Source organism: Purpureocillium takamizusanense, chromosome 1, assembly GCF_022605165.1.
Source record: "Purpureocillium takamizusanense chromosome 1, complete sequence".
Lineage (NCBI taxonomy): Eukaryota > Fungi > Ascomycota > Sordariomycetes > Hypocreales > Ophiocordycipitaceae > Purpureocillium > Purpureocillium takamizusanense.
This window is the reverse complement of record NC_063068.1, coordinates 53,364-78,637: the sequence shown is the minus strand read 5'-3', so window position 1 is coordinate 78,637 and position 25,274 is coordinate 53,364. Positions and strand designations below refer to the sequence as shown.

The following is a 25,274-nucleotide window of genomic DNA, read 5'->3' as shown; positions in this document are numbered from 1 at the left end:
TCGACAGCCAGCCCAGCCAGCTGGGCAGGCGCCTCCCTCCCCGCGCAGCCTATCGCGACCCCGCCATTAGTCACTGTTACCAGTACCCACCCAGGAACCTCACCCTGCTGGCCACCCACCCCCCGGCTTTTACCGAGCGGCCGCGGCAGCGCAGCCATGGATCCTTCGCCCTCGACGTCAGAGACGGGACGCATCGCATCGCCTGTCTGCGGGCGGAGTACATGGCCGGCTGGGGTTTCTCTCCTCTCCTACACACACGCACACACTGATGCACCAAACACACCGCAGCGCACCACACACCACCACCTCAACCGCCGCCGCCCGTGGCCGCCGCTGCTTCCCGCAGTTGTCCGAGATTTTCAACCACTAAAGTATACTGTACCTACCTACTCGTCGGGACGGACATCATTACCGACGACCACCACCCCCTCCCTCTCTTCCACGACACACCACACATACACGCATCCCACGCACGCACGCACGCACGCTGCCCATCGCATGCCCCGACGTTTGACACGATCCCGACCAGGCCGCCCGCGAGCCTGTCCGACCCGGCGAGCTGCCTGCCCGACCGACTTGGTGTTGAGGCGACCGACCCGGCGCTGCCCTTGCCCTGCAACTCTTCCGCCCACCCGAACCCCTCCAGGGCTTGGCTTCATCAACCAGCCGGCATCTCATCAACGCCGTCCCCTCGCCGCCGCGTGAGTACGACTCGCCATCACTCGCACTAGCTAGGCATCTGCGACGAAACCATCGACACACCCCGCTGCCCTTTCTTTCCCGGTGCTCGTCGAGTGCCACACCCGCCCGCCCGCTCGCTCCCCTCTTCAACGATCACAGCTCCACCAACTCGGCGGCGTCGCGATGCCGTCCCAGCGACCCTACTTCCTCACCTCTTTCCTCTCCGCCTTCCGCCAGCAGGGTCCCTCCCTACAGACCACGCAACAGCCCAACAAGCACACCAGCCAGGCCTCCACGTCGGGCAGCCCAGCCGCCTCAGCGAACTACACGACTGCTGGCTACTCCCATCACCATCACCATCACAACCACCATCACGCCCACGCTCAGAGCGCATCCACATCGCCGCCTTCGTCATCATCATCACCACCGCCGCCATCGTCATCCTCACCGCGCACCATATCCGCGGCAGCCGCAGCCGCAGCCGCCGCCTCCATCACACCCTCTGCGTCCCCGACACCTCACAGCAACAACGCCACCGGCCGCTCCCCCTCAGCCGTAAACAGCATCCCCATCCCGAACCGCTCGGGCGCACGCCGCCGCGGCAGCGATAGCAGCAGCGAGGGGTTCAGGGATGCCCTCGGCGCGGACAAGTGGTACATTGGCGGGCGCACCGCCGGCGGCGAGGAGCGCTTCTTCAAGCTCGGCGTTGTACGCCGCGTTCGCAGCAATGACGGCTTGAGTCTCGACCGGCTGAGTCTATGATGGCTGGTTATGAAATGCCCACCATGGGGCTCGCCACCGCAGCCGGCTTCACGTAGCTGGCCAACGTATATAATGACTTATGGGACATCTTTCCGGCGCAGCGGCTTCTTTTTCACGCTCACGCGTGCCAGCACGGGACAGGGTAAAGGGAAGGGAACTACGTGTATGTATCTATCGTCAAAATACGACGTCCGTTTTGCACCACGGCGCTATTCCTTGTGATGCTGTGGGCATAGCTCTTGCTTGACGCCCGATCATCGACTACCACATGAACCGCTGCAGGCGCCCGTCGTCTAGCGCCGTCCCGTCCTCGGCACGCCATACATATGGCTTTGCAATGAAGATGTAGCACGTCGCCAGGTTTACCGCCGCAAACCACACAGTCTCCAAGACCAGACGGACATCATACCGTGTAAAGATCCGAGCGGCTCTGCCCGTCAACGTATACACGCCGCTGACGAGCAGATGATCGGGCAGCCTCCAAGCAGGGACAAAGAGCCTCCACACTACCCATGGAATGATGAAGTACCTGGGCTCTACTAGAGGCGCCGTAACGAGCGACAGAGATGTCGCGAGCAGAAACAGCAAGCCCGTCGACGTCGACGCGGTGTTTGCCGAGTAGCGCAAAGGGTCGTCCGCAAGTTGCCGCTGTGACTGAGAGTCCTCCGCTGTGCGGCCATCGGCTAGCGACGTCGCCGGGTACCTAGCCTTGGTCTGCCTCTTCTCACTATAGGCGATCCAAAACGGATGGCTCAGATACGGGCTGTCATCTGGCACCGTAGCGGGGGCAGGGGACAAGCCGCTGTACCCGGCCAGAGTGCCCCAGACCATCCATCGGCTAACTGTGTACGCGAACACGAGGGCGTACCGGATCCAGCCCGCACGCCGAATGGTGTACCGGAAGACGTAGAACATGTAATGGCGATTGTCTGCTAGCGTGAACGGGTGGATGATGGTGTTGAAGCGGACTATGAGTCCCGCGAGTACCACCGTTCCGAAAAGATACAGAGGCCACGACAACAACTTGAAACCTTCGGCGATGCCCAGTGCGAGGGATACTTTGGACTGCTTTGCTGCAATAGGTGAAGGCCTCGTGCCGTCATCTCGAGGCGATGTCTTGCTGATACTCGATGCGGAGATGTTGAATGGCCTATCTCGAGGCCCGCTTGGAACATGGACCGTGGACTGCGGCTGTGGCCGTTGTGACTTCACCCCGATATGGAGCGCACACAGGAGAGAAACGACAGATGGTAGGAGCAGCGGCAGTGAGAAGAAGGCAAAAAACGGCCAGATATAGAGCATCTGTGCCAGATGAAGTGTCGCCACATGATTCGACTTGTCACCTGCGCATCGTGAGCGATATCCCTTACAGTCTGCATGGGAGCACTCACCGAGGACGACACCGCCGTTCCAGGCCACAAAAACGGCGAAGACGACGAGAACCATAACGTACGGCCACACCTGCCGCATAATGCGCAACGGATTGCAGAGGGCCGCAATCACGAGACTGATTGCCGTGTACAACATATCTGGGCGGCGTCAGAATGGCCCCCCAGCACCGGCAAGGTGCGACTCACCATCGTGCCACGCATGGCGGAGCGGCAGATCATGAATATCGCCGACCGAATATCGCCAGGCAAAGTACTTGATTTGATCCCCAAGCGTCGTCATGAAGGGTTGATCTGCTCGTTCTGGTCGGAGCGTCTTCACGGCGTGAACAGCCTCCAGGCCGCCCATGAAAACGACGATCCAGAACACATTCGTCTGTCGCATCAACAAGGCCAGTAGTCCAATTGCGACTGTGCAGAGGTCGCTTGTAAAGGAGCTCCTGTCTTGCGCCACGCGTTTCAGGTGATTGAGAAACGCGCCGACGACGACGGCCGTAGAGAGCACGTCTGTGTAGTAGAGGCCCGAGAAGAAGAATAAGAGCGGAAACAATGCAATGTTGAACGCGGTATGTAACGCGTAGGCCGAGTATGGACGTGATAGCGATCGTGAGAATGCTCCATATAGCTGTGCCTCGATCTCTCGGCGACAGAGCAGCGCCAGGTACACCAGGGCGAACAGGCCGGCAGCATTGCCTACGCGAAGGCTCACGGCATCGCAGCGAGATGCACCGTCCAAGCCGAGCCAACTGGTCATCTGCAAGAGCGATATCGAGAACAGGTACCTGATCCTATCAATTTCCACACGGTGAACCGACGTTGCGCAGTACTTACAGCCCCGGGGGTGTCGTGATTTTGTCGTCCCACTCGCGAAACTTGCCCTCGCAGTATTTTTGAGCCTGCGGAATGTGGAACACCTCATCCTGCTCAGGATGTCAGCCTGGATCTCTGACGCTCGGTGAGAAACGGGCATACAAGGTACGGCTCGGGAACCTCTCGGGAGACGACGCGAGACCAGGCAACGCAAGCGGCCGCCAGCACAGCGGGGAAGACGAGGGCCCATGGTCTGTCGCGTACTGCCCGTGAATGGAAGAGAAAGACATAAGAAAATACAGCCAGCAAAAGCGAGCATAGCAGCAGGGTGCTGAAATCGATGCTGGCCATGAGCATCGACGTGGCCGTGTCACCCATCATGCGCTGGTGGTGGTCGGGTCTCGCGTCTCGGGCGCAGCTTCAGGCAGCAAGTTAGTCGTACAACGTGTTGCAGAATTTTATCCCATAAGACTGCTCTGCTCACCCGACTACCTCATTATGTGCTTGTTCGTCGCGTGTAAAGTCATTTGAGTGGTGAAAGAGTCGCCCGGAGATTAGCTGTCCACACAGGACAGATCTGGATGATGAGCATGCCACAGTGCATTTGCACTGTCTTGGGCACTGTATTTACAGAAACGGTTGAACTTTCTCAGTGCCAAACCCGCGAAACAGTGAGCAATGCTGATAAGTCTACATGTGATATTCGTTTGGCCCTGCCGGAACGCGGAGAGATGCCGGTCAAACTAGTCCCAGTTGACATACAAGGCCCGCAAGCAAGAGGTGGTCGTCACGCGACTCGCACATGCCCTGTCAATGACTCCAACTGTGGCACGAGAAGTTGCCGAATGTTTCTATTTTGTTCATCTTATACAAAGGAAGCAAGGAAACAGACCCATCTGCCAGCAGGACTCGACAGGTTGTTTGTTGTACAGTTTCTACCCTCCACCGTCCACCACAATCGTTTAGAAAGGCTGTATCTAGTCAGTCACCCGCAATGTGGCGGCAAATAGGAGCCAACTTACGTTGTCCGAAGCCGGGATTTCCGCCGGGATGAAGTACTTTCCAACCACGGGGATTTGCTGCCACATGTCAGTCCACCATCCCGAGACCTCGTCATGCTCGCGATATCGCCTACCTGAAGAATGTCGCGCTGAACACGAGGAATGCCGGAGACGTAGAGGAGGGCAGCGATGACGCCAGCGCCGCCAAAGGAAGCGGTGCGGAGGCCTCTGCAAGTGAGTCAGTGACTATAACCTTCCACAACCGTTGGCTTCTCTGCTCATGGGTGTGCACGAGCCGGCGCGATCCTTGTGGAACTCCCAGAAGCTCAGCAGGACTATTTCGCCACGCCGAAGTGTCTCCCATCCGTTTGAGCGGGCTCAGGTCGCGCCCGCCCGCACTCAGATCGTCCCGTCGTCTCGCTTCGTGGCTTCGTGGTCGTCCGCCACTCCATCCATGTATTCTATCGAAAGCAACGCGAACCATAAAGCAGTAACTTACAGCCGGAAAGCAGAGGTCTTGTTCATGCCATGGAAGTTGGGCTGGAAGTGGTATCTGATGGATGGCTCGGTCAGTTCTGCTGCCCCTCGTGCGGTGTTAGGCACAACAGGCCAGGGCTCCGATGCGATGCCACGCCAGCGCATCGGCGCCAATCGACTCGGTTGGAACTCGCATCGAATCTGGGACAGTCGAGACGTACTTGGGGCCGTAGGCACTCTTGAACTCCGCGGCGCGGAAAGGAGTCTGCGGGAAAGCATAGTCAGTCCGCCGGCTCCTCTCACGTGTTGGGCCACGGCGTAGCCACAGTCGGGCGGGCAGTCGTGGGGCCTAGGATGTGCCATGGTTTTCAAGACTTACAGGGGAGACCATTATGACTGGATTCGTGGCGGTCGAAGCCGTGTGCGCTGTTCAATCGTTCGTCAAAGAGGATGGCCGATGATGTTGGAGTGTCGCTGTCGCTGCGCGAGTTTGCCGGACGGGAAGCCCCGGGTGGTGGTGCCTGAGGCGGACACCAAAATTTCAGCCAACCACACACCAGGAATTGCGGACCCACTCAAGCTCAAGACAAGATGGTGTTCCATCTTCTTCATCAGCCTCGCCCTCGGCCTCTTTGATCCCCGCAGCGTCAACATTACTCCACCAACCTTGCCCGCCGCCATTTGGTGCAGCATGGACAAATATATCGACGGCCGCTTCGAGCGGCTGGAAAAGGCCCTGTCGAACCTGATCGATTCCGTCGCCAAATATCACCCGTCCGTCAGCCAGGCCGAGGAGCTCAAGGCTGCCGACACGGAACTCGGCAAGGGCTTGGAGCAAGGTCGGTTGCTCGCCATCACGTCTTCCGCAAAACGCACGCCCTTTCATGCTAAATAATATGCTCCAACAACAGTGCAAACGCATCAGAGGAACCACCTGCGCATCCTACGGCTGCGACAGACCTCGGCCGCTCTGGACACGCAGATCAAGGATACTCTCACGAGCCTCGCCGAAGCGCGTCGTGGCATTGTCACGACGCGCACCACCACGTTCCCTCGCGAGCCGAACTATCCCATCGCCTACGAGGAGCTCCTCAGCTACGCTCGCCGCATCAGCAAGACGACCCTTCCGCCCGCCGCGACCATCAACGCAGCCACCGCCCTTGCCACGGTACCTGCCTCCCCCGAGGGCCAGACGCCCGCCGCCAATGACTCGCAGACGCCCGCCGCCGTGACGCCTTCTGCGCGTACTCCCTCGCGAACGCAAAGCCCTGCGCCGAACGGCGCCCTTTCGCAGGCGCCCCTTTCGGAGCCCCCCACCCAACAAACCACCGCTCTGTCCATGAACACCAGTCTACCAGAGGGCATGAGCCAGTACCTCAACCCCCTGTCGGGTCAGCTGTTCTTTCCGTGGCCGCTCGAGGACAAGATTCGGTCTGGTGCCCTTGCCTCGTACCAGATCCTCGCCGAACAAGGCATCGACCCGAAAGGATACGATCCCGTCACAGAGGAGGAGCGCAAGCGCAAGGACGAGGAAGAGCGCAGGGTCAAGGAAGAGCAAGAGCAAAAGGAGCGCGAGGAGCGTGAGAAGCAGATGCGCGAAGAGAGAGAGCGCATCAGAGTGGAGCGAGAACGTCAGCGGGAAAAGGAGCAGGAGGAATGGCGGCGAGCGAGCATTGCAGGCAACGCACCCGACTCGGCGGGGCTGCCGCGGACCAACACGGGCGCCGGCGAGAAGAAACAGTTCCAGTTCACGAACCTGGATGACCTGGACGATGACGATGACGACGATGACTAGTGCCCACGCTGTGTCGTGCGCTGAATGCGAATTTAGTTTCTGGAGTCTTTCACGCTGGCGAGGAACAAGCGGTCGCAGCACAATTTTAATGAAACGAATATTCATGGCGTGAGCTGCATTCCCCCACCTCTTTGCTACTTGATGAGGCATCTTACCCTGAACGCTGCGCAACTTGCCTTTCCATCCTCGATCCAAGAGACCTCTGCGGTCTCGAACTAGGTAGCAGTCCTGTGGTCCGCGCCTCCCTGGCGTATGCGCCATGAACCGTGTCGCAATGTGACTGCGTGGTTCGACTCTATACAAGGCGTCAACAAGTCGCGATAACCTTAGGTATTGTCACTGAGTTGGCTTTATTACCGATGCAACGTTTACAATCATGTGTCTATCAACTTCGCTTTTTAACCTCACACACATCCTGCGCCGCGTGCGGCACAATGGCTACCCCTCTTTGAGACCACAACACCCGCGCGGCATCCGGGACGGGGCAGTTCAGCTGGTCAAGCAAACAATATTTGTACAAGTGCAGAGCGGCACCGTCCTGCGATAGTGCCACACAGCTTGGAAAGGTCGCCATGGCTCCCCATAAGTCTTAGTCGATCTTGATGGAAGAGTAAATCTTGCGAACGAACCACCAGCTGGCAAAATAGCCAATGGAGCCTGTCGTGTGTTAGACATGGAAAGAAGTATACCGCGGGCCGTGGGAGAACAAAACGTACCAGCAAGAATAAAGAACAAAAAGGAAATGAGCGCGCTATAGCCAATGTACAGCACGGTGCCGGCCATGGTGGCGAGCTTCACCTTGGTCACCAGGTACAGTAGGCAGTTGAGGAAGATGTAGACGCCGCTGGTGCCGGCGGCGAGGAACGAGCGCCACTGCCAGTTGTAGTTCTCGGAGCAGAGCAGGAAGTAGGTCATAAGGACGGTGACGGCGGCGCAAACGACAATCATGAGGCCGTAGCAGAGGAAGAGGAAGCCAAACATGTAGTAAATGCGACTGAACCAGATGGAGCTCATGATGAAGTAGAGCTCCACGAAAATGGCACCAAACGGCAGCAGGCCGACGATGAGCATGCTCGGAATGGGCTTCAGGTACGTCGTGCAAGGGGGGATCTGTCGCGGGATCTGGTTGGTGCGGACGGGTGCCTCGATCTGCCGACTGCGGAAACCGAGCCACGAGCCGGCCACGGAAAGAGGAATCGAGATGACGAACCAGATGCCAATGATGACGAGCATCGTGGTAAAGGGCACCGCGCCTGACGACCCCTTGGCCCACAGGAAAATGTCCAACAGGAAGAAGGCGGAAAAGACGATGCCGGGAACCAACAGAGGGGTGAGCGCGATGTTGAGCTTCCACTGCTCGCCCTGCAGGGCCTTGTACACGCGGGCAGAGGCATAGCCGCCGACGAAGCCGAGAAGGGTGTAAAGTAGGATCATGATTGTGCCCAGAGAGCCGCGATTCGACGGCGAGAGGAAGCCGAGGAGGGCAAAGACGATGGTGGTGCCGGTCATGACAAAGAGCTGTGCGCCATTGCCCAGAAGCACGGAGAGGAGAAGCGGGCGCGAAGGCGTGCGAAAGACATCGCCATGGACCAGCTTCCAGCCCGAGTCTTCCTGCACGCCGTCCTCGAGCGCGGAGGTTCCGCTGAGATCGTCGAGGTTGATCTGGTCCAGGCGGTTATAGCGGGTAATGTCCTTTTTGAGCGTCCTGACCAGGATTGACATGACGGTGAGGACAAGGATGACGACGATAATGGCCGTGTCTATCAGCCAGAACCAGTGGATCTTGGGGTCAAAGACGTGCAGGTACTTGTCCCAACGAGTGGCCCAGGCCGTGTCCGACTTTTTCCAGTAGACGCTGTAGCTGAACTGCACCTCCTGGTCCTTCTCGCCCGACTTGAAGAGGACGGGGCCGTGGTTGTCGCCACAATCAGCTTCGCCAGGGTAGTCCTTGGACCCGGGTTGAACGACGACGCCAACTACGCGAAGCTGGTTCGGGTCGCCGCTGACCTCGTGGTATTCGATCCAGATCTCGTAGTGATTGTTGAAAAAGATCTCCTCATCCTCAATGTCCTCACCAAGGAAGCCACCGAGCATAAAGCCGGGGCTATAGAAGGTGGTGCCGGTCAGATCATCCTGAATCTTCTGCCCGGCGGGCAAGCCATCCACAAGCCAGTTGAGGCTGTAGCCCTGCTCGATCCTCTCGATGACGAATTCTCTCATTTTCTCTGGGTACGTCGCCTTGCACAACGGCTTACACGTCTCGTTCTTGCCCATATACAGCTCAAAAGGCGACGTCATGATCCTGTCGCCAAAGAGGATGCTCCCCAAACTCTCCGAGACATATTCGGGCCCATCCTTTGGTTGACAGAACTGGAACGCTGGGTGGTAGTAGTCGTACGAGATGACCGAGTGCAAACGGTAGTCCTGCAGCGCGGCGACGGGCTTGATACTGTTGACATTGAGCGGAACGCGATCCCCAGGCTTGTAGGAGGTCGGTGCGACGCCTGGCAGGTAGAAGGCGGAGGCGAGCTGCGGCGCGGCGAGGAGCGCCGCGAAGAGCGCCGCAGGCGCAGCGTCTCGAAAATACATGGCTTGCTCTGTTCAGACCATTCCAAGGGGCGTCGGCGTCGCGAGTATCGCAGGGAGGCGGCGGCTCGAGATTCGGCGTCGCCTTGGGTGGGTGATGAGCAAGCCCAGGACGGGGCTGGACCAGCACGGACGGAGTACTTAATTAAGAGGCGTATGTCTATGCGAACGGGATCAGGTCGCAACGGGCCGCAGACACAGCGGGACGCAGTGAGAAGGCGCGTGTCGCGGTCGGACGCAGATGGCGGTGTCCGTGAGAATCGTGGGTGCAGCGACCAGGCTGGCGATGGTTGTCGTGTCTGAATGGGAGTGCAAGGCAGCCGCAGCTTCCAGGTTTCCCTCATCATTCCGCAGGCCAGGTTGTCGTTCGGGAGCTGGCAAAAATTCCCAAAGGGGCTTAGTTAGGAGCGCTGACGTGGGCATCTCACCTTCACCAAGTTCATCGTCAGTGCAGCTGGAGCCCGCCTGGAGCGTTTGCGACGTTATTAGGCGGTGGGTAGGAAGGTACAGGTAGCTGGAGCGCTCTGCAGCGCCAACGGTAGCTGCGGCACAGCGCGTCATGTCCCTATGGCGGGGCCGGTGGTGCTGCCCGTGGCCACCTCCATTCCGTCCCGTCGCTCGCTAGGTACCCTGGAGGTGTGTCCAATGGATGTCTCAGCAGCCCGAGGCGCCCGCCCGTGTCTCGCGGCCCCGCTGGGTGGCGGGCGGTAACCTGGAACCAGCCTGGCGGTCATGGGCGGCCAGCTGATATGGATGGCCCCGCTAAAAAGTTTCGACAAAAAAAAAAGTGCCGTTTTGATGCTCGCGGTGGGAAGCCTCGAATTTTCCACTGCACCTCATCAACATCGACCATTGCCATTACCGTTGCCGTCGTCATTCCAACCCACGCGGTGGACAGAGGCCATGGCCGCACCGACGACCCTGCCGGCCCTTCTGGGCTCTCTGACTCAGTCGCTGTCGCTCGCCCAAGAAGCGACCCCGAAGATCGCCGAGATCGAGCACCCCAAGGACGGCATTTCCCTACTAGACGTCAAGAACGAGCTGCTGCTCTCCTACCTCCAGAATCTCGTCTTTCTCATCCTTCTCAAGCTACGCAATGCCAAGTCGGCCGCGGGCAGCACCGATCTGGATGACTCCGTCCGTGCTAAGCTCGTCGAGCTACGCCTCTACCTGGAGAAGGGGGCGCGGCCCCTCGAAGAGAAGCTACGCTTTTCCATTGAGCGCTTTTTGCGGACCGCCGAGGACACACAGCGCGATCAGCAGATGAATGGCAAGAAAACCTCGAAAGGGGCTCACTCAGGTTCAGAGTCCGGGTCGGACGACGAGGACGAAGACGACTCCGACGAGGGGGATAATGATGCCGCCCAGGACCGCCGACCCAGCCACTCACGCCGCCCTGGCCGAGCAGCCGCACCCAACCTCCATACTCTCGTCGACGACGTGACGGCCCGCCCGACTGAGCGCGACGATGGCCCCTCGGGCATCTACCGGCCACCGAAGCGCGACCGCGCGGTCATGGAGACTACTCGCGCGCGCGACAAGTCCGACGGCCGCCGGCCACAGCGCTCTCACACCATGGAGGAGTTTGTCAACTCGGAGCTGTCCGCCGCGCCCATGGTCGAGCCTAGTATTGGTACGACCATCGTCCAGGGCGGACGCAAGATGAAGACGGCGCAGGAGCGCAAGGACGAGGACGAGCGCCGCGAGTACGAAGAGACCAATCTCGTGCGCCTCCCCAAGCTCAGCAAGAAGGACCGCGCAAAGAAGAACAAGGAGGCCGGTCGCAGTGCCCGTATGCAATTCGGCGGCGAGGAGTGGCGCGATCTTGGCGAGGGCGTCGACCGCATCGACCGCCTCACCAAGCGCAAGGGGCCCGCTGGCGGCAGCGTACGCGCCCTGCTCGACAAGAGTCGCAAGCGCGGCTTCGACACGTCCGACGGGCCGAGGGGCAGCGGCCATGGCCCGGAGATTGGGGAGCGGTTCCAGAAGAAGGTCAGGGTCATGGAAGGCGGCCGGCGGGACAGGGGAAAGCGGAGGTAGATCCTGCGGCCTACATCGCCCCAATACAACATCTATGCATCAAAACGTGCCTGCCTCTTTCTTTGAGATTCAAAGACTATTTTCATCTCCCCATCACTTCGTTCCAGCCAAGACGTGGCATGGCATCCTCGCACCATGTCTTCTGGGGCGTTCGTGTCCATGCCATCATGGCTTGTCCCACTGTCTCTCCCGCCACCAATTGTCCACAGAGTCATGGTGAATCATGGCGGGCACGGTACCCACGCATGTTTCCGTGTACAATGGCATCGACCTCCAACTGGCCACCGGCAGTACATCAGGTGTATCGCTTTTGCACTCTGCCAAGCTGGCGCCAATAAGTCAGGCTACGCGGGGGGGAACCCAGAGAGGTGGAGCATTAGATGTAGAGGTACATAAGTTCAGTATACATACAGAGAACCTAGGTATTAATGGTCCTGCCTGCTTCTTCGACTTCGGTGACTCAGACAAATGAGACGCCAACAGGCGAGGCGGGGTGCTCTTGAATCCTCCGCACTTCTCCAACCAGGGGGTCACGAAGCCACAAGTCGAGGCGATAGCGGGGAAAGCACATTTTGTCGCAAGCGGGCGCGCCACGGGCAAATGGCCGATGCGTCACGGCACATTGGCGAGACGCACATTGGCGAGACATGGGCCGACTGCCACGTATCAATTGCAGCTTTTGTGAGGTCAAGTCTTCTTCTGGCGTCTGCCATGGCGGGCAAGTGTAGTCTGGGCGCACTCCTGCCTCATCCCGCCGTCCACGGTTGGCTGATAAGATAAGAGCTGCCGCCACCATGAATTTTCTTGAAAGCCGCTTGTTGGCACGCAGTTTGCGACCGACAAACCCCCACCTCGTCACCAACCTCGCCCTCGCTCCCAATGCTGCGCCTTGTGTGATTCCTCGGGGCCTCGACATTGATCGTTCCCTCTTCGCTGGGAGAGGACGCACTCATCGAGGACGCCCCGCCGCCCTGAAAAATTCCCCCCTCTCCGACCGCCGCGCGCCATGCCCACAGCCGCAGCCCCCAAGGCCGTCGACACAAACGACACGGCCGACTCGTCCTCGGACCCCATCACGGCGTCGTATCAGGTCTTCCTCAACCCGGCGCTGCCGCTCGGCCGGCGACTTCTCGTCTTGCAGCACCCGAACCGTACCGATGACGCGCCGCGCCCGCCGCCCACCGAGATGCGCGTCAAGGCCCACTCGGGCATGGTCGAGGTCGACATGCCCCTCGACACGGGCGTCGCCTACGATCGCGAGAAGGGCCTCAAGTGGGGGCGCACACTCAACGCCTCCATGGCCACCAAGAACGGCGGCAGCCACGGCCTCGCCGGCGGCTTCGGCTTCGGCGCCGTCCAGCAGCGAGGGCCCGGCCGCAAGAAGGGCGACGCCGCGGCCGCCGGCGCAGACGACGAGGACCAGTACCTCGACTGGAACGACGCCGTGAGGCAGGACAAGGTCCTGCGCACGCAGACCCTCGGCGGCCAGTACCCCGACACCAACGAGGTGCAGTACATGGTCGGCGTCTTTCAAGGCAGTGAGTGTTCCCTCCCCTTGCCTCCTGTCCCAGAGGCCATGCCCATGGCTCGCAAGCTGACTGTTGCCCGTCACGCAGAGGATCTCCATCTTACACCCGTCTCCTCGCTCGTCCACCTCCGCCCGCAGCTACATCACATCGACGCCACCACGCAACAGGAGCGCAACGCCGCCGCCGCCGCCTCCAAAGACGCCGGTGCCGGCGGCGCCTCCTCCACTGCTGCGCGCGCCATCCACATGACCATCAAGGCCACCGGCGACGGCGACGCCGTCACAACCGAGACCATGGCCGACCGCCTGCGCTACGTCCAGAGCGAGCCTTGGCGCAAGATGCGCTACACGGACGAAAACGAGGAGGCTGCCTGGGAGGTGTACAACGAGAGCCTCTTCCTCAGGCCAAAGGCCGACGACGCCCAGCCCACAGCCGCCGCCGCCGTGCACGGCAAGGACGCCCAAGCACAGCAGCAGCCGCCCCTCGAGGACGCGGTGCCGAGGTTCGGTGCCAAATGGGCCGACAAGCAGCTGCTCGAGGCCGTCAGCGGCATCGTCAAGCCCGACCCCCCCGAGCCGGAACCCCCGGTCGTGAAGGCGGAGCCCAAGGGTAAGCATCCCGAAGTTGCCCCCGATGAGGCCAGAAGGCCAAAGGGCAGGACGACGCGAGGCGGAGGCACGGCAGGCGCCGCCCCCCGAAGGGGTGGTCGGGCAAAAGCATCGACGTCCAAGACCACCGTCAACATTGACTGAGCCGCCCCGTCGGTCAGCCACGCAAGAAGCCAAAAGGCAAATCTAGCTGCAAGCAAGATGTAAGTATTGAGCCATGTGCGTCGTCACGCACGTGCTTTCACATGGGTCGGCGCAAAGGGAGTCAAGGAACGGGGTTGTGGCCAAGACAAATTACCCCCAATGGGACTCGTAAGCATCGTATCGCGGGAAAAATAGATTCTTTTTTGATATGAACTTGTAAAAGCACTCGCGCGTTCCCCTCGTCCTCGCACCGAAATCCACGCTGCATGGGATTAAATACAGCCCCATCCACGCCATGCCATGCCACGCCATGTCCAGGATGTCCACTTCGGTATCGCGGCATATCCTGCCCCCCTTTCCTAGTGTACAGTAGCGACACGATGCAGGGAAGCTCCCCCTTCGCCACGTTCTGCAGGCCGATTTGGGCATGGTTGCTCCATCCAGTCCATGTACACGACGTGCCTCTCATCCCTCGCGCATGGCCTCCTAAAGCACATCCCAGCCCGATGTGCCTAGAGATAGCAGCAGCGCCCAAGGATAGGTAAGCGACCTGCCATGAAACAGCCCCCAAGAAAGGGCAGAGGGCCGGACCACACAGCCAAATGCGAGCCCCGCACGTTCCGTCTCTACTGAAGCAGCTCCACGTCCAGGCCGATAGAACGCATAAACAGATTGACACTGCCGAGGCGCTCCGCCGCCATGGCAGGTGGGAGCGTCTTGGCCAGCGATACGGTGTCGAGGACGCGGTCCTTGACGGCCAGCACCAGCCGCGTCTGTTGGTCGTGCGTAGCAGTGACTCCCATGGCGGCCAGGAGCTGCCACACGTAAACGTCAACGCCGGCGTTGACGCTGCCGGGGAACATGTACGGCAGCGAAGGCTCGAGCTTGCTGAACAGAATCTCGAATGTTTGGTCCCTAGTGCTTGGTTAGCTGTGTGTTCTCTTCCAAGTTTCGACAAAAGCGCAAACGTACCACTTCTCCCACTGCTCGGGGCTACCCGCGCCAGTCTGCTTCAGCAGCACGGCGCGGCTCAAAATCAGGGTGAGCATGGACACTCCAATTCTGGTCCGGGCAATCAGGTCAATGTTCAGCTTCGTGGCAAGCAGGTTGAGGAGCCCGTCCACAATATCCAGTCCAGTATCGTTGAAGTACTGCATCAACGAAGGCATGACGGTAGAGATGAACAGCTCAATATTCTCTCGCATACGCGAGTTGAGGTGCTCTCCGTTGTCGACGGCGGCCCCGTCGACAACGTCCAGCTGGTCGAGATGGTAGACAATCATGGTCAAAATGGTGGTCCGCTGCTCAAAGCTGAGGTGCGGAAAGATGCGAGGGATTGCCTTCTTTCCCTTGGCGCAAGAGAGGAAGGCGATGAACGGGTGCAGCACGGTGGCACCGATGGGCTCGTGGACCTTGAGTTCGTTCCATAGCTTGGCGTTGTAGGCGTCGAGGATGGCACTCCATTCCTTATGCTTCTCCTCCAGCACGGGGTCGGGTTGACCGGTGAGCGGGGGCGGCAGTAGGCGTACGTGGTCCTCTATCTTCATGAGCGTCTCGTAGACCTTTTCGACATTGCGAAGAATGCTCTTGCGGTCAAGTCCGCTCTGTGGTGGCGACTTCTTGCCGTTGCTGGGTCGGGTCGACTCGCTCTCGGTGCGCTTGATGTTGAGCAGCGGCTTGGGCGTCTTGGCGTTGCTGAAGGAAATCTTGCCCAGGCTGCCCGCGATGACGAGCTGCGGGTTTTTGGGCTTGTTCTTGGCGGCCTCCACCGCGCGCTGGACCTGCTGCTCCATGCGCTGGATGTGGTTTTCGGCGGGCCGCCCGTGTCTCCGCATGCCATGGCGGCTGCCCGTTTGGAACAGGTACGTCTGGGCAAAGTTGCTGAGCGGCTGGCTGGGGTTCTGACGCTGGCCAGCTCGGATGTGGCTGTAGACCTGGTAGTAGAAGTCTTCAGAGAGAGCGTCGCCCCCTTGCTCGACATTGCCCGTGGCAGAAACGAGCTGTTGAAGCTGGATGCGGGTGATGAAGTTCTTGTCCTGGGGAGTCATGAGCCCGTTATCCTTGGACAGGAGCCAGATCTTGTGGTTCCGCTTGGCACGCTTCGTTTCTTGGTCTAGGAAAGCGACTTTCTCGTCCTCCGACATCTGCATCAGATGAGGGTGCGCGTGGAGGGCCTGCTGGATCCCCTGCAGCGAGCCCTGAGAGCGGCTGGGCTGGTGTCCATGGACGCCCATGCGGGCGGCATCGGTTGAGATGCGGTTCGGGTTCTGAAGGATCTGCATGGGCTGGGTAGGAGCTGGCTGGCGCTGCGCGTGCTGCGGTTGCGGCTGCGGCTGCGGCGTGGGCAGTTTCTCCGAGGTTGTTGGGAGCTTCGCATGCTGGTGCGCCTGGGGCCGTTGCAAGATGGTGACGGGATGTCCGTGACCCAGATGAGGCTGAGCGTGTTGCTGCTGGTGTTGCTGCTGCTGCTGAAACTGCTGCTGCGGAGCAGGGTAGCCGGCGGCGACAGGCGGGTACGACGAGGGCTCTGTGAATGACGCTTGCGGCTGGGCGGGTTTCGATTGAGCGCGCATGGCGGCCTCGACTTCCTCCAGACTCATGATCTTCCTCCCAGCCTGGGCCTGAGGAGCGGTGGGCTGTGCCGTGGCGGGTTTGGATGGGCCGATGCCCCAGATGCTCTGATCGACGTGCAAGTCAGGCATGGGCTCGTTGTCGCGGTATTTTTCGTAACCCGATCGGGCGGGACGCTGTGTCTGAGGCTGGCCATAGTAGGACGTCGGCTGCATGGCGGGCTGGGCCTGCTGGACGTTGGACCTAGTTATGGGCTGCTGGCGGTGGTAGCGAACATGTTCCTCCTCGATGGCATCGGCGACCTTGGCCGTCTGGCCAAAGAAGTCAAAGTCCTTGCCAACCTTGCCGGTGGGGCCGGTGTCGCCGCCAAAAGTATCATCATTGAAGACATCGTCGGTTTCGTCGAGCTGGTCGCCGAGCCCATCGTATGTATCTTCGAACTCGAGGGCGTCGTCGCCGATGTCGTCGCGGCCAGAGAGTCCAGCAAACGGATCATGGGCCTGGGAGAAGCCCGGGGCCGCGGTGTTGTGACCTTGGCCACTGGTGTCGAACCCAAAAAACGACATGTTGGACTGGCTAGAGCAGAGCCGCGGGAAGAGCTTCGATGGTACTGCGAGAGGATCAGCGGATGCCGTGGGAAGAGAGGTCAAGGCGGCGACAAATGGGCCCAAGGCAGGTCATGTTTGCCGAGCAGGGAGCGGTGGCTCCGGCGCGCAACGCATGAGCAGGGAGGGAGACAAGGATCATGTCGCAGGGTCGCAGACCGCAGGCGAGGGTGATGCAGAGGATCAAAAAGGATCGACTCACCACTAGAAGGATAAGAGAGTCGCGAGAGATGCCAGGTCGCACAAATCTATCATGGTGCCCTTCAGAGAAGCTCTGAAAATACCGAAACGAGGCGAAGACCCCCGGGGGCCGAGCGATGCTGCAGCGACTCACTCGGACAATGGGAGACGAAGCGATGTAGACGGCACGTCTTGGATGCAACGTGCGGGCCGCGGCGATGGGAGTCGGCCGCGTTTTGAGATTGAGAAGATGCGCAGTGAGGGAGAGGAACTGACGTTGACGATGTTCCCCACCTGGTGGTAGCAGTAGTTGGTCTTTGGCGGACTGTGGGCGATGGGCTGGCAAATTCCGCGTGCGGCGGGCGGGCCCTCAGCGCAACCATCAGCGCCAACTGCAGAGCATCCAGCGTTTACCTACGTCCAGTCACGTGGGTGCCCAGACGGTCGAAACCCACACGGCATGTTCTTAGTCAGGGCCTCGGGGCCTTCCATCATCGTACTTCGTACCTACGAAGCAATAACGCACGGCGGCCATGCAGGTGGGCGTACTGCCGCCCACCTATAAGGCGACATGGACGCTGACCACATACCCCTAGGCCCAGGCAGCTATATCAATTAGCAACCAGCTGTTCGAGGCACAGGCACCAACTCAAACGGAGTCTTGGTGCATGATTTCTCACTTTGGGCGGCGACGGCTTGTGTTTATTTCTTCGTACGTAGTACTGCGGGCGGTATTTGTGGTCCACATTGTATACAGGTAGAGGCACCTTGGCAACTACCTTGGTAGTACTTGTGAACTCGGGTTGAAGTGAACTGGGCATGTATCTATTCGTCGCGCTGGCTCTTCGTCAACAAGTGCACAACGCTGAGCCGCCCGGGGCAGGCAAGCGGCAGCACACGCCACGCCCACAACTGAGCTCAGCCGCCGCCGCCGCCGCCAATGACGGGGAGAGTTCCCGCGCAGGCATCTATTGCGGCTTGACGGGGCAAGTGAGAGGCAGGCAGACTGCCACGACAAAGAGCAGACTGTGTCTTGTCTGCTTCTGTGCAATGTGGTACTGCATCCTTGTGAGAAGTGCGTCCTTGTGAGAAGTACGGATATGTGGTCTCCAACCTTGATTGGTCTTGTTGGTGTCTACCTACAGAGTTATTCAGTAAGATGGTAATTGGCTGTGAGCAAACCCTGACCTGGCACCTCCGTCCCGCCATCCATCCCGTCGACGATCCACGGCCGCCCGTCGCGGGAAGGCCAACAAGCAAGGACCCTGGGGCATGTGCGCCACCAATGTCGCAGTCGGTTGCACACGTAATGGTGTGTCGATGGGGTGAGCCAAGCCAAGAACCCACCAGTGATGCAAGGCAAGTCCCGAGCAACGATGCAACAGCCACAATAACAACAACCGGGCCAGCCGCGTGCAGACAGGACGGAGGAATGGGACAACAGGTTTGAGGCTTATTGCGCCGTGACAAGCGGGTGCATGGCTTGGCATTGTACCTGATAACTGAGATGGGTTCATCAACTGGCGACACTAGTAAATAACTTGGAATTATGGTACCTTACCTTGCTTTGGTTGGTACCTTGCGTACTTGATCAAAGGACGGCGCGAGCGGGCGGGCGGACGGGCCACGCCAGCGCAGCCGGGCCTGTGTAGGTACCTTCCACCTTCTAAAAAGCACATGTATTGAACCCACCTGCACCTTAGGACCTTATCCATCCATTCGATGCGGGCTCAAAGCTACCCACGAAGGCAGACGTTGCGACCAAGGACGGCCACAGTACCATGTCTATTGACGAGCGTGGATGCCCCTTTCGGACCCAGAGGTAACTTAGCATACAGAGGCATGTGCCAAATAAAACCAAGAAGGCGCAAACACCTCGTGAGCCGTACCACGCAGCACGCAGTCGCCGACTCGTCATACAGACGGGGGTGGCTGTGGTGCCTTGGCCGTCTGCCGTCTTCTTCGCGCAAAGAAAGCAATGCGGCCGGTGCTCCGTGCGACGCGCCCAACGATTGATTTCATCTCGTGTTACCCGTCGTCGCCCTGATGAGCGAGCTGCTGATATCGGCTCGAGACTGCACTGCACCGCGCCACCTCCAAGTGAGATGGCAGCCCTGGCCTCGCACCGGACCACCACCACCACCACCACTATCCGCCCAGCCACCATCGACAAGTCTCCTGGCGGCCCCCCCTTTTCGAGCGCGCCTGCTGAGCTAAATCTTCTGCAGTAACCCAAACTGCTTGGTTGGTTCTCGGCACCTGAACGCGAGAGAGAGAAAGGCAGACGTGGCGCGCTACCTCAGTATACGAAGTACTTCGTATGTAAATATCTGCGGACAGGTACAAAGTGCAACTCAACCTGCCATTCAGCTCCGCGCCTCCCGTCCAGCCCACGCCCAGCCCAGCCCAGCGCAGCACCAGCACCAGCCCATGCTGGACACGCTACATCCACGCTACGGGCCCCCGTGGGTGGTAGCCGGTGAGACCACGCAACGCTGACCCCTGATGTGAGGGCCGCCGCCAGGGTCGTTTTCCTCTCCCTCTTCCTGCTGCTCTCGTATCGAGCTCGCTCTTTCTCCCTCTCTCCCCCCTCCCCTCCGTCATTGTTTTACCTCTTTTGTCTTCTTCTCTCTCTCGCTTCCTTCACTACGACACGCCTGTCCGCCGCCGCCGCTCGCTGCAATCGCAGGCGAGTGATCCCGATCATGATGGCCGGCGGAAACTCGCGTTACGTGCGCTACATTGCCATCGCCATATTCGTGCGTCTCCCCTGCGACCCCCAGCGGGACAGTTCCCCCTCCTACTATATCGTGCTGTTTTATGCGCGCCGCATAAACTCCGAGAGCATGGGGGAGCACCACTGACTCTCGCGCTGACGAACCCCTACTAATTAAATAGACTCTCGCCCTCTTTTACTTCGTCTCAAATTCCAAATACGATGCCGTCAGCATCCGCGATGCCATTCCCCACGCCTCCGACAAATCGCCGCCCGCCGCCGAGAAGCCCAAGCCGCCGCAGACGGACTCCAAGATTACGCCGCCGCTGCCAGCCACGGACAAGAAGCCCATCGACAAGCCCGCCGACAAGCCCGCCGACATCTCCACGACCAAGCGCCCCACGGGCGACGCCAAGGAGTTCCCCCTGGCCCTGAGCCCGGAGGACCCCAACTGGGACAACGACCTCACTGGCATCGCCCCCGGCCCGCGCATGAATGCCACTTTCGTCACCCTGGCTCGCAACAGCGACGTGTGGGACATCGCCCGCTCCATCCGCCAGGTCGAGGACCGGTTCAATAAGCGCTACAACTACGACTGGGTCTTCCTCAACGACAAGCCCTTTGACGACACTTTCAAGAAGGTGACGACTTCGCTCGTCTCGGGCAAGACGCACTATGGCGAGATTCCCAAGGAGCACTGGTCCTTCCCCGAGTGGATTGACCAGGAAAAGGCCAAGAAGGTGCGCGAGGACATGGCGGAGCGCAAGATCATCTACGGCGACTCCATCAGCTACCGTCACATGTGCCGATTTGAGTCGGGCTTCTTCTTCCGCCAGCCCCTCATGATGAACTACGACTACTACTGGCGCGTCGAGCCCTCCATCGAACTCTACTGCGACATCCACTACGACCCCTTTCGCCTCATGCACGAGCAGGGCAAGAAGTACAGTTTCGTTCTCAGCCTCTACGAATACGTCGAGACCATCAAGACCCTCTGGGACAGCACCAAGAAGTTCATGAAGAACCACCCCGAACACATTGCCGCCGACAACTCAATGGGCTTTCTGAGCGACGACGGCGGAGACACGTATAACCGTTGCCACTTTGTGCGTCCAGCGCCTCCCCATGGCGGCGACGCATGCATTCGCTGACTGTTTTTTAGTGGTCCAACTTTGAGGTTGGCAGCCTCAACTGGCTGCGCAGCAAGCAGTACATTGACTTTTTCGAGTCGCTCGACCAGGATGGCGGCTTCTTTTACGAGCGGTGGGGCGACGCCCCTGTCCACTCTATCGCGGCAGGCCTGATGCTCAACAAGAGCGACATCCACTTTTTCAACGACATCGCCTACTGGCATGTGCCCTTCACGCACTGCCCGACGGGCGAGAAGACGCGCCTGGCTCTCCGCTGCCACTGCAATCCCAAGGATAACTTTGACTGGAAGGGCTACTCCTGTATGCGCCATCACTCTCTGTGACTGGATTCGACGCACCTGCTGACTCTCATAGGCACATCGCGATACTTCGACATTAACGGCATGAAGAAGCCCGAGGGCTTCGAGAACCAGCAGGATTAGTAGCAAGAACACCCCAGCATGCAACTAGAGGAGGCAGGGGGGGGGGCGCAGGCGAAACAACAGCCTGGCGCCACGTTGGGTGTATCATAACGGTCAGCCTCAAGTCTGCGGACGCAGCGCTTGGCCACAACAGCTCGAAATGGCCGGCCACGGGCCGCCATCACCACGACTTGACACGGGGGAAAAGTATAAAGAGCACACGGTTATACTAACGGTCTGACGGTCTGACATTGCAGTAAAGGCGGCGTCTGTCTGGGTTCAAAAACCACTCGCACGAATTTTGTTGCGACGGGTGTGGCAATGTACATATAGGCTGTAATACGACAGCAGTGGTGGTTTCGCGTGTCCTTTGCTTATGCCCGACGCTCCGTGTGTATTGTTACAGTATGATATAGATTGATGACTTGGGGCTGTCCCTCAATGCCCCCCAGCTTTCTGTTCTCATCTCCATGCCGTGGCTTAGACGCTCGCTCAGCCGACGGTCGCCGTTTTCGGCTTCTTGGTGCCGTACTTGCTGCGGCTTGTCGTTCGGTTCGCGACGCCTCCCTGTCCATTCAGTCAGTTACACTATTCGGCCTGCAGTCGCTCACATGCCCGGCACGACAGGCGGCACAAAAACAGGAAGCGCAGCAAAGACCTGGAGTAATTCACGAAGCAAAGGGGCGACGAGGCCGGAGGGGGCGGGCATGCAAGGAGCACAAAACTAAAACTCACCAGGTCGAGAGCCCCACGGATGAGGTGATAGCGCACACCGGGACAGTCCTGGGCGCGGCCGCCGCGGACGAGGACGACGCTGTGCTGCTGGATGTTGTGGCCCTCGCCGGGGATGTAGGCGGTGATGACGGCGCCCGAGGAGAGCTTGACACGGGCCGTCTTGCGCTCGCCCGAGTTGGGCTTCTTGGGGCGGACGACGCCGACGCGCAGGCAGACGCCCTTTAGGGCCGGGCAGCGCAAGTTGGAGAGGGCCGGGGAGACGGCGTGGCGCGCGCGCTTGCCCTTGCGCATGCCGCGGAGGACCTGGTTGAGCGTCTTGGGGCGGGGTGCCGTCGTCGAGAAGGCGCGCGGGGAGGGGAGGGACGTGGGGAACCGCGGAAACGGCGACGGCGGCAGGCGGGAGAGGACGGCGGAGGGTGAGGGTGAGGAGGAGAGGCGGGATGATGACGGCGAGGGTCGTGACGAGTGCCGCGAGGCTGCCGTTGAAAGAGCCCGGCTGGCGGCTGATTGCGAAGAAGAGAGGACGGCACGCCTCGCGCGAGGCGCCCAGAGGTGCCGCAGAATGGTGCCAACCATGATGGCGCGGAATTGAAGGCGTCGCTAGCTGGTGGTGATGGTCGTCTGAAGGTAGGTCTACCAACGAGGCTCGGACGACTTGGTTGCCAAAATCTCCCCAGCGCAGCTTCCCTGTGAACCTACCAACCAGGGGTCCGCGCACCAACCACCAAGCTGGCTGATGAGAGGGTCACGTGCGATGTACAGGTATGCCCCGGCGAATCGATTCGCCGTGCACCGAACTGAATTACCTCCCTTGTCCTCGGGGAGGCGTCACATGCCCGCCCCACCGCAGACGTCCCTGACGTGGACGGATAAACCCCGGGCTTGGCGTTCGCGCCCCACCGCCGGCCTGGTTATCCTCGGCACAAAAGCGCCAAAGGCGACCATGTCCCCCGGTTTGTCGCCCCGGCAAAGGCGCGACACCCACCTCGAGACGGGGCCCCGGGCCGGAGGGCGGGCTGGGCCAGAGCAAGCAGGCGACGAGCCGCCCGCCGCCCGCTGTTGCAGCGGCAGAGCTTCACCGGGCCATGGAGTCCCCGAACCCATTGCCACACCTCTCCCCTCCCCTCCCTACATGAACAACGCCGTCCTTTTTTTTCCTGCCCTCCTTCCTCTTCGTCGGCTTGATCTTGTTGATCCCTGACTTATATCCTGTCCTTTCTCTCTCTCTCTCTTCCCCCCTCCTCTCTCCCTCCTCCTACCCCTCGAGCGTGGTCGGGTGACCTTCACGGCTTACACAGTCCCACCACACGCCCGACGCACAACACAATGTCGTCGTCCTTCACGAGGGTCCTTCGCCCCGCGCTGCGTAGCGGACGCGGACTGGCCACGCGGGTTGCGAGCAACAGCAGCCGAAACGGTGCGGCCAGGCAGGCCACGCGGGCGAATGTGTAAGTTCAAACCAACCCCCAGCATCCCCCCTCCCTCCCCCTTCCCTTGCCAAGGGAAAGTTGGCAATGCGTGCCGCGTTTGGAAGTTATATGGGCTCTGAGACTGACAATGGGGTGTGTGTGTCGCAGTGCCGCCGCTCGCCCCCTCTCCACGACGGCCGCCCGCCGCAGCGACTCCTCCTCCTCACCGGTCGACATCACCGACATCCCCCCCACGCCCATCAGCCACCTGTCCGAGGTGGAGGCCGCCATGGCCGAGTCCGTGTCCAAGTTCGCGTCCGAGGTGGTGCTGCCCAGGGCGCGCGACATGGACGAGGCCGAGGCCATGGACCCGGCGCTCGTGGAGCAGCTCTTCGAGCAGGGGCTCATGGGCGTCGAGATACCCGAGGAGTACGGCGGCGCGGGCATGAACTTCACCTCGGCCATCATCGGCATCGAGGAGCTCGCCCGCGCCGACCCCTCGGTCAGCGTCATGGTCGACGTGCACAACACGCTCTGCAACACCGCCATCCTCAAGTACGCCTCCCCCGCCCTCAAGAAGAAGTGGCTGCCGCGCCTCGCCACCAACACCGTCGCCTCCTTCTGCCTCTCCGAGCCCGTCTCCGGCTCCGACGCCTTCGCCCTCGCCACAAAGGCCACCGAGACCGATTCCGGCTTCAAGATCAGCGGCGGCAAGATGTGGATCACAAACTCCATGGAGGCCGACCTCTTCATCGTCTTCGCCAACCTCGACCCCTCCAAGGGCTACCGCGGCATCACCGCCTTCCTCGTCGAAAAGGGCACCCCGGGCTTCTCCATCGCCAAGAAGGAGAAGAAGCTCGGCATCCGCGCCAGCAGCACCTGCGTCCTCAACTTCGACGACGTCGAGGTCCCCAAGGAGAACCTGCTGGGCGAGCGCGGCCAGGGCTACAAGTACGCCATCGCCCTGCTCAACGAGGGCCGCATCGGCATCGCCGCTCAAATGACGGGCCTCGCCCTCGGCGCCTTCGAAAACGCCGTCCGCTACGTCTGGAACGACCGCCGCCAGTTCGGCTCCCTCGTCGGCGAGTTCCAGGGCATGCAGCACCAGATCGCTCAGGCTTACACCGAGATCGCCGCCGCCCGCGCCCTCGTCTACAACGCCGCCCGCAAGAAGGAGGCCGGCGAGGATTTCGTCCGCGACGCCGCCATGGCCAAGCTCTACGCCGCACAGGTCGCTGGCAAGGTCAGCGGACAGGCCGTCGAGTGGATGGGCGGCATGGGCTTTGTGCGCGAGGGTCTCGCCGAGAAGTTCTTCCGCGACAGCAAGATCGGCGCCATCTACGAGGGCACCAGCAATATCCAGTACGTCCAGGCCTAACTAACCCTCCCTCATTTTCGCTTTCCTTAACGTCTGTCGGCTCCAAGACATGCGACTTGACTAACAACTGGTTTCCACGCAGGCTCAACACCATTGCCAAGCTCCTGCAAAAGGAGTACACCAACTAAAGCAAACCGCTTCCTCAAGACATTGGACAGAGAGGGGCCAGTCTATATAAATCATGTAAAACGAACCAACCACACCTAGATTCAGTGTCGCGTGAATACATTGCCTCTAGACCCAATTGCTGCGCAACTTGATCTAGCTCATAGCTTGCCTGCTTGCACTTCACCTTTCGTATTAAAAA

The 25,274-nt window shown here is 60.2% G+C and overlaps 11 protein-coding genes across 11 annotated transcripts; 6 read left to right on the top strand and 5 right to left on the bottom strand.

The window, feature by feature from the left end:
- The first annotated feature begins 323 nt into the window (after window positions 1-323).
- JDV02_000032 (uncharacterized protein) lies at window positions 324-1,646 on the top strand. The gene has a single exon (XM_047980799.1). The coding sequence runs from the start codon at window positions 865-867 to the stop codon at window positions 1,441-1,443; it is 579 nt and encodes a 192-aa protein (XP_047836756.1). The 5' UTR covers window positions 324-864; the 3' UTR covers window positions 1,444-1,646.
- Window positions 1,525-4,022, bottom strand: ALG10 (glucosyltransferase; the record flags this gene model as incomplete). The annotated part of the gene is made up of 5 exons (XM_047980798.1): window positions 1,525-2,786; window positions 2,835-2,972; window positions 3,021-3,613; window positions 3,663-3,751; window positions 3,804-4,022. 5 exons carry the CDS (start codon window positions 4,020-4,022, stop codon window positions 1,705-1,707), a joined length of 2,121 nt encoding a protein of 706 aa, XP_047836755.1. The 3' UTR covers window positions 1,525-1,704.
- Window positions 4,023-4,329: 307 nt separating this feature from the next.
- On the bottom strand, window positions 4,330-5,586 carry JDV02_000030 (uncharacterized protein). Its single transcript, XM_047980797.1, has 4 exons — window positions 5,142-5,586; window positions 4,777-4,870; window positions 4,664-4,720; window positions 4,330-4,612 (listed from the first exon to the last, which is right to left on the bottom strand). The coding sequence occupies exons 1-4, from the start codon at window positions 5,480-5,482 to the stop codon at window positions 4,604-4,606; spliced, it is 501 nt and encodes a 166-aa protein (XP_047836754.1). The 5' UTR covers window positions 5,483-5,586; the 3' UTR covers window positions 4,330-4,603.
- A 163-nt stretch (window positions 5,587-5,749) lies between these two features.
- JDV02_000029 (uncharacterized protein) lies at window positions 5,750-7,512 on the top strand. The gene is made up of 2 exons (XM_047980796.1): window positions 5,750-5,958; window positions 6,031-7,512. The coding sequence occupies exons 1-2, from the start codon at window positions 5,811-5,813 to the stop codon at window positions 6,912-6,914; spliced, it is 1,032 nt and encodes a 343-aa protein (XP_047836753.1). The 5' UTR covers window positions 5,750-5,810; the 3' UTR covers window positions 6,915-7,512.
- On the bottom strand, window positions 7,036-9,814 carry TMN2 (Transmembrane 9 super member 2). Its single transcript, XM_047980795.1, has 2 exons — window positions 7,631-9,814; window positions 7,036-7,571 (listed from the first exon to the last, which is right to left on the bottom strand). The coding sequence occupies exons 1-2, from the start codon at window positions 9,501-9,503 to the stop codon at window positions 7,504-7,506; spliced, it is 1,941 nt and encodes a 646-aa protein (XP_047836752.1). The 5' UTR covers window positions 9,504-9,814; the 3' UTR covers window positions 7,036-7,503.
- Window positions 9,815-10,332: 518 nt separating this feature from the next.
- Window positions 10,333-11,596, top strand: JDV02_000027 (uncharacterized protein). The gene has a single exon (XM_047980794.1). It carries the CDS (start codon window positions 10,404-10,406, stop codon window positions 11,538-11,540), a length of 1,137 nt encoding a protein of 378 aa, XP_047836751.1. The 5' UTR covers window positions 10,333-10,403; the 3' UTR covers window positions 11,541-11,596.
- A 783-nt stretch (window positions 11,597-12,379) lies between these two features.
- JDV02_000026 (uncharacterized protein) lies at window positions 12,380-13,929 on the top strand. Its single transcript, XM_047980793.1, has 2 exons — window positions 12,380-13,078; window positions 13,157-13,929. Exons 1-2 carry the CDS (start codon window positions 12,547-12,549, stop codon window positions 13,819-13,821), a joined length of 1,197 nt encoding a protein of 398 aa, XP_047836750.1. The 5' UTR covers window positions 12,380-12,546; the 3' UTR covers window positions 13,822-13,929.
- Window positions 13,930-14,144: 215 nt separating this feature from the next.
- PAT1 (DNA topoisomerase 2-associated protein pat1) lies at window positions 14,145-17,460 on the bottom strand. The gene is made up of 3 exons (XM_047980792.1): window positions 17,200-17,460; window positions 14,794-17,002; window positions 14,145-14,736 (listed from the first exon to the last, which is right to left on the bottom strand). The coding sequence occupies exons 2-3, from the start codon at window positions 16,956-16,958 to the stop codon at window positions 14,448-14,450; spliced, it is 2,454 nt and encodes an 817-aa protein (XP_047836749.1). The 5' UTR covers window positions 16,959-17,002; window positions 17,200-17,460; the 3' UTR covers window positions 14,145-14,447.
- A 2,140-nt stretch (window positions 17,461-19,600) lies between these two features.
- KRE2 (alpha 1,2-mannosyltransferase 2.4.1) lies at window positions 19,601-21,481 on the top strand. The gene is made up of 4 exons (XM_047980791.1): window positions 19,601-19,936; window positions 20,076-20,999; window positions 21,056-21,344; window positions 21,399-21,481. Exons 1-4 carry the CDS (start codon window positions 19,883-19,885, stop codon window positions 21,464-21,466), a joined length of 1,335 nt encoding a protein of 444 aa, XP_047836748.1. The 5' UTR covers window positions 19,601-19,882; the 3' UTR covers window positions 21,467-21,481.
- Window positions 21,482-21,684: 203 nt separating this feature from the next.
- On the bottom strand, window positions 21,685-22,860 carry JDV02_000023 (uncharacterized protein). The gene is made up of 2 exons (XM_047980790.1): window positions 22,181-22,860; window positions 21,685-22,012 (listed from the first exon to the last, which is right to left on the bottom strand). Exons 1-2 carry the CDS (start codon window positions 22,754-22,756, stop codon window positions 21,938-21,940), a joined length of 651 nt encoding a protein of 216 aa, XP_047836747.1. The 5' UTR covers window positions 22,757-22,860; the 3' UTR covers window positions 21,685-21,937.
- A 300-nt stretch (window positions 22,861-23,160) lies between these two features.
- On the top strand, window positions 23,161-25,184 carry JDV02_000022 (uncharacterized protein). Its single transcript, XM_047980789.1, has 3 exons — window positions 23,161-23,628; window positions 23,758-24,951; window positions 25,050-25,184. Exons 1-3 carry the CDS (start codon window positions 23,507-23,509, stop codon window positions 25,093-25,095), a joined length of 1,362 nt encoding a protein of 453 aa, XP_047836746.1. The 5' UTR covers window positions 23,161-23,506; the 3' UTR covers window positions 25,096-25,184.
- Window positions 25,185-25,274: the final 90 nt, after the last annotated feature.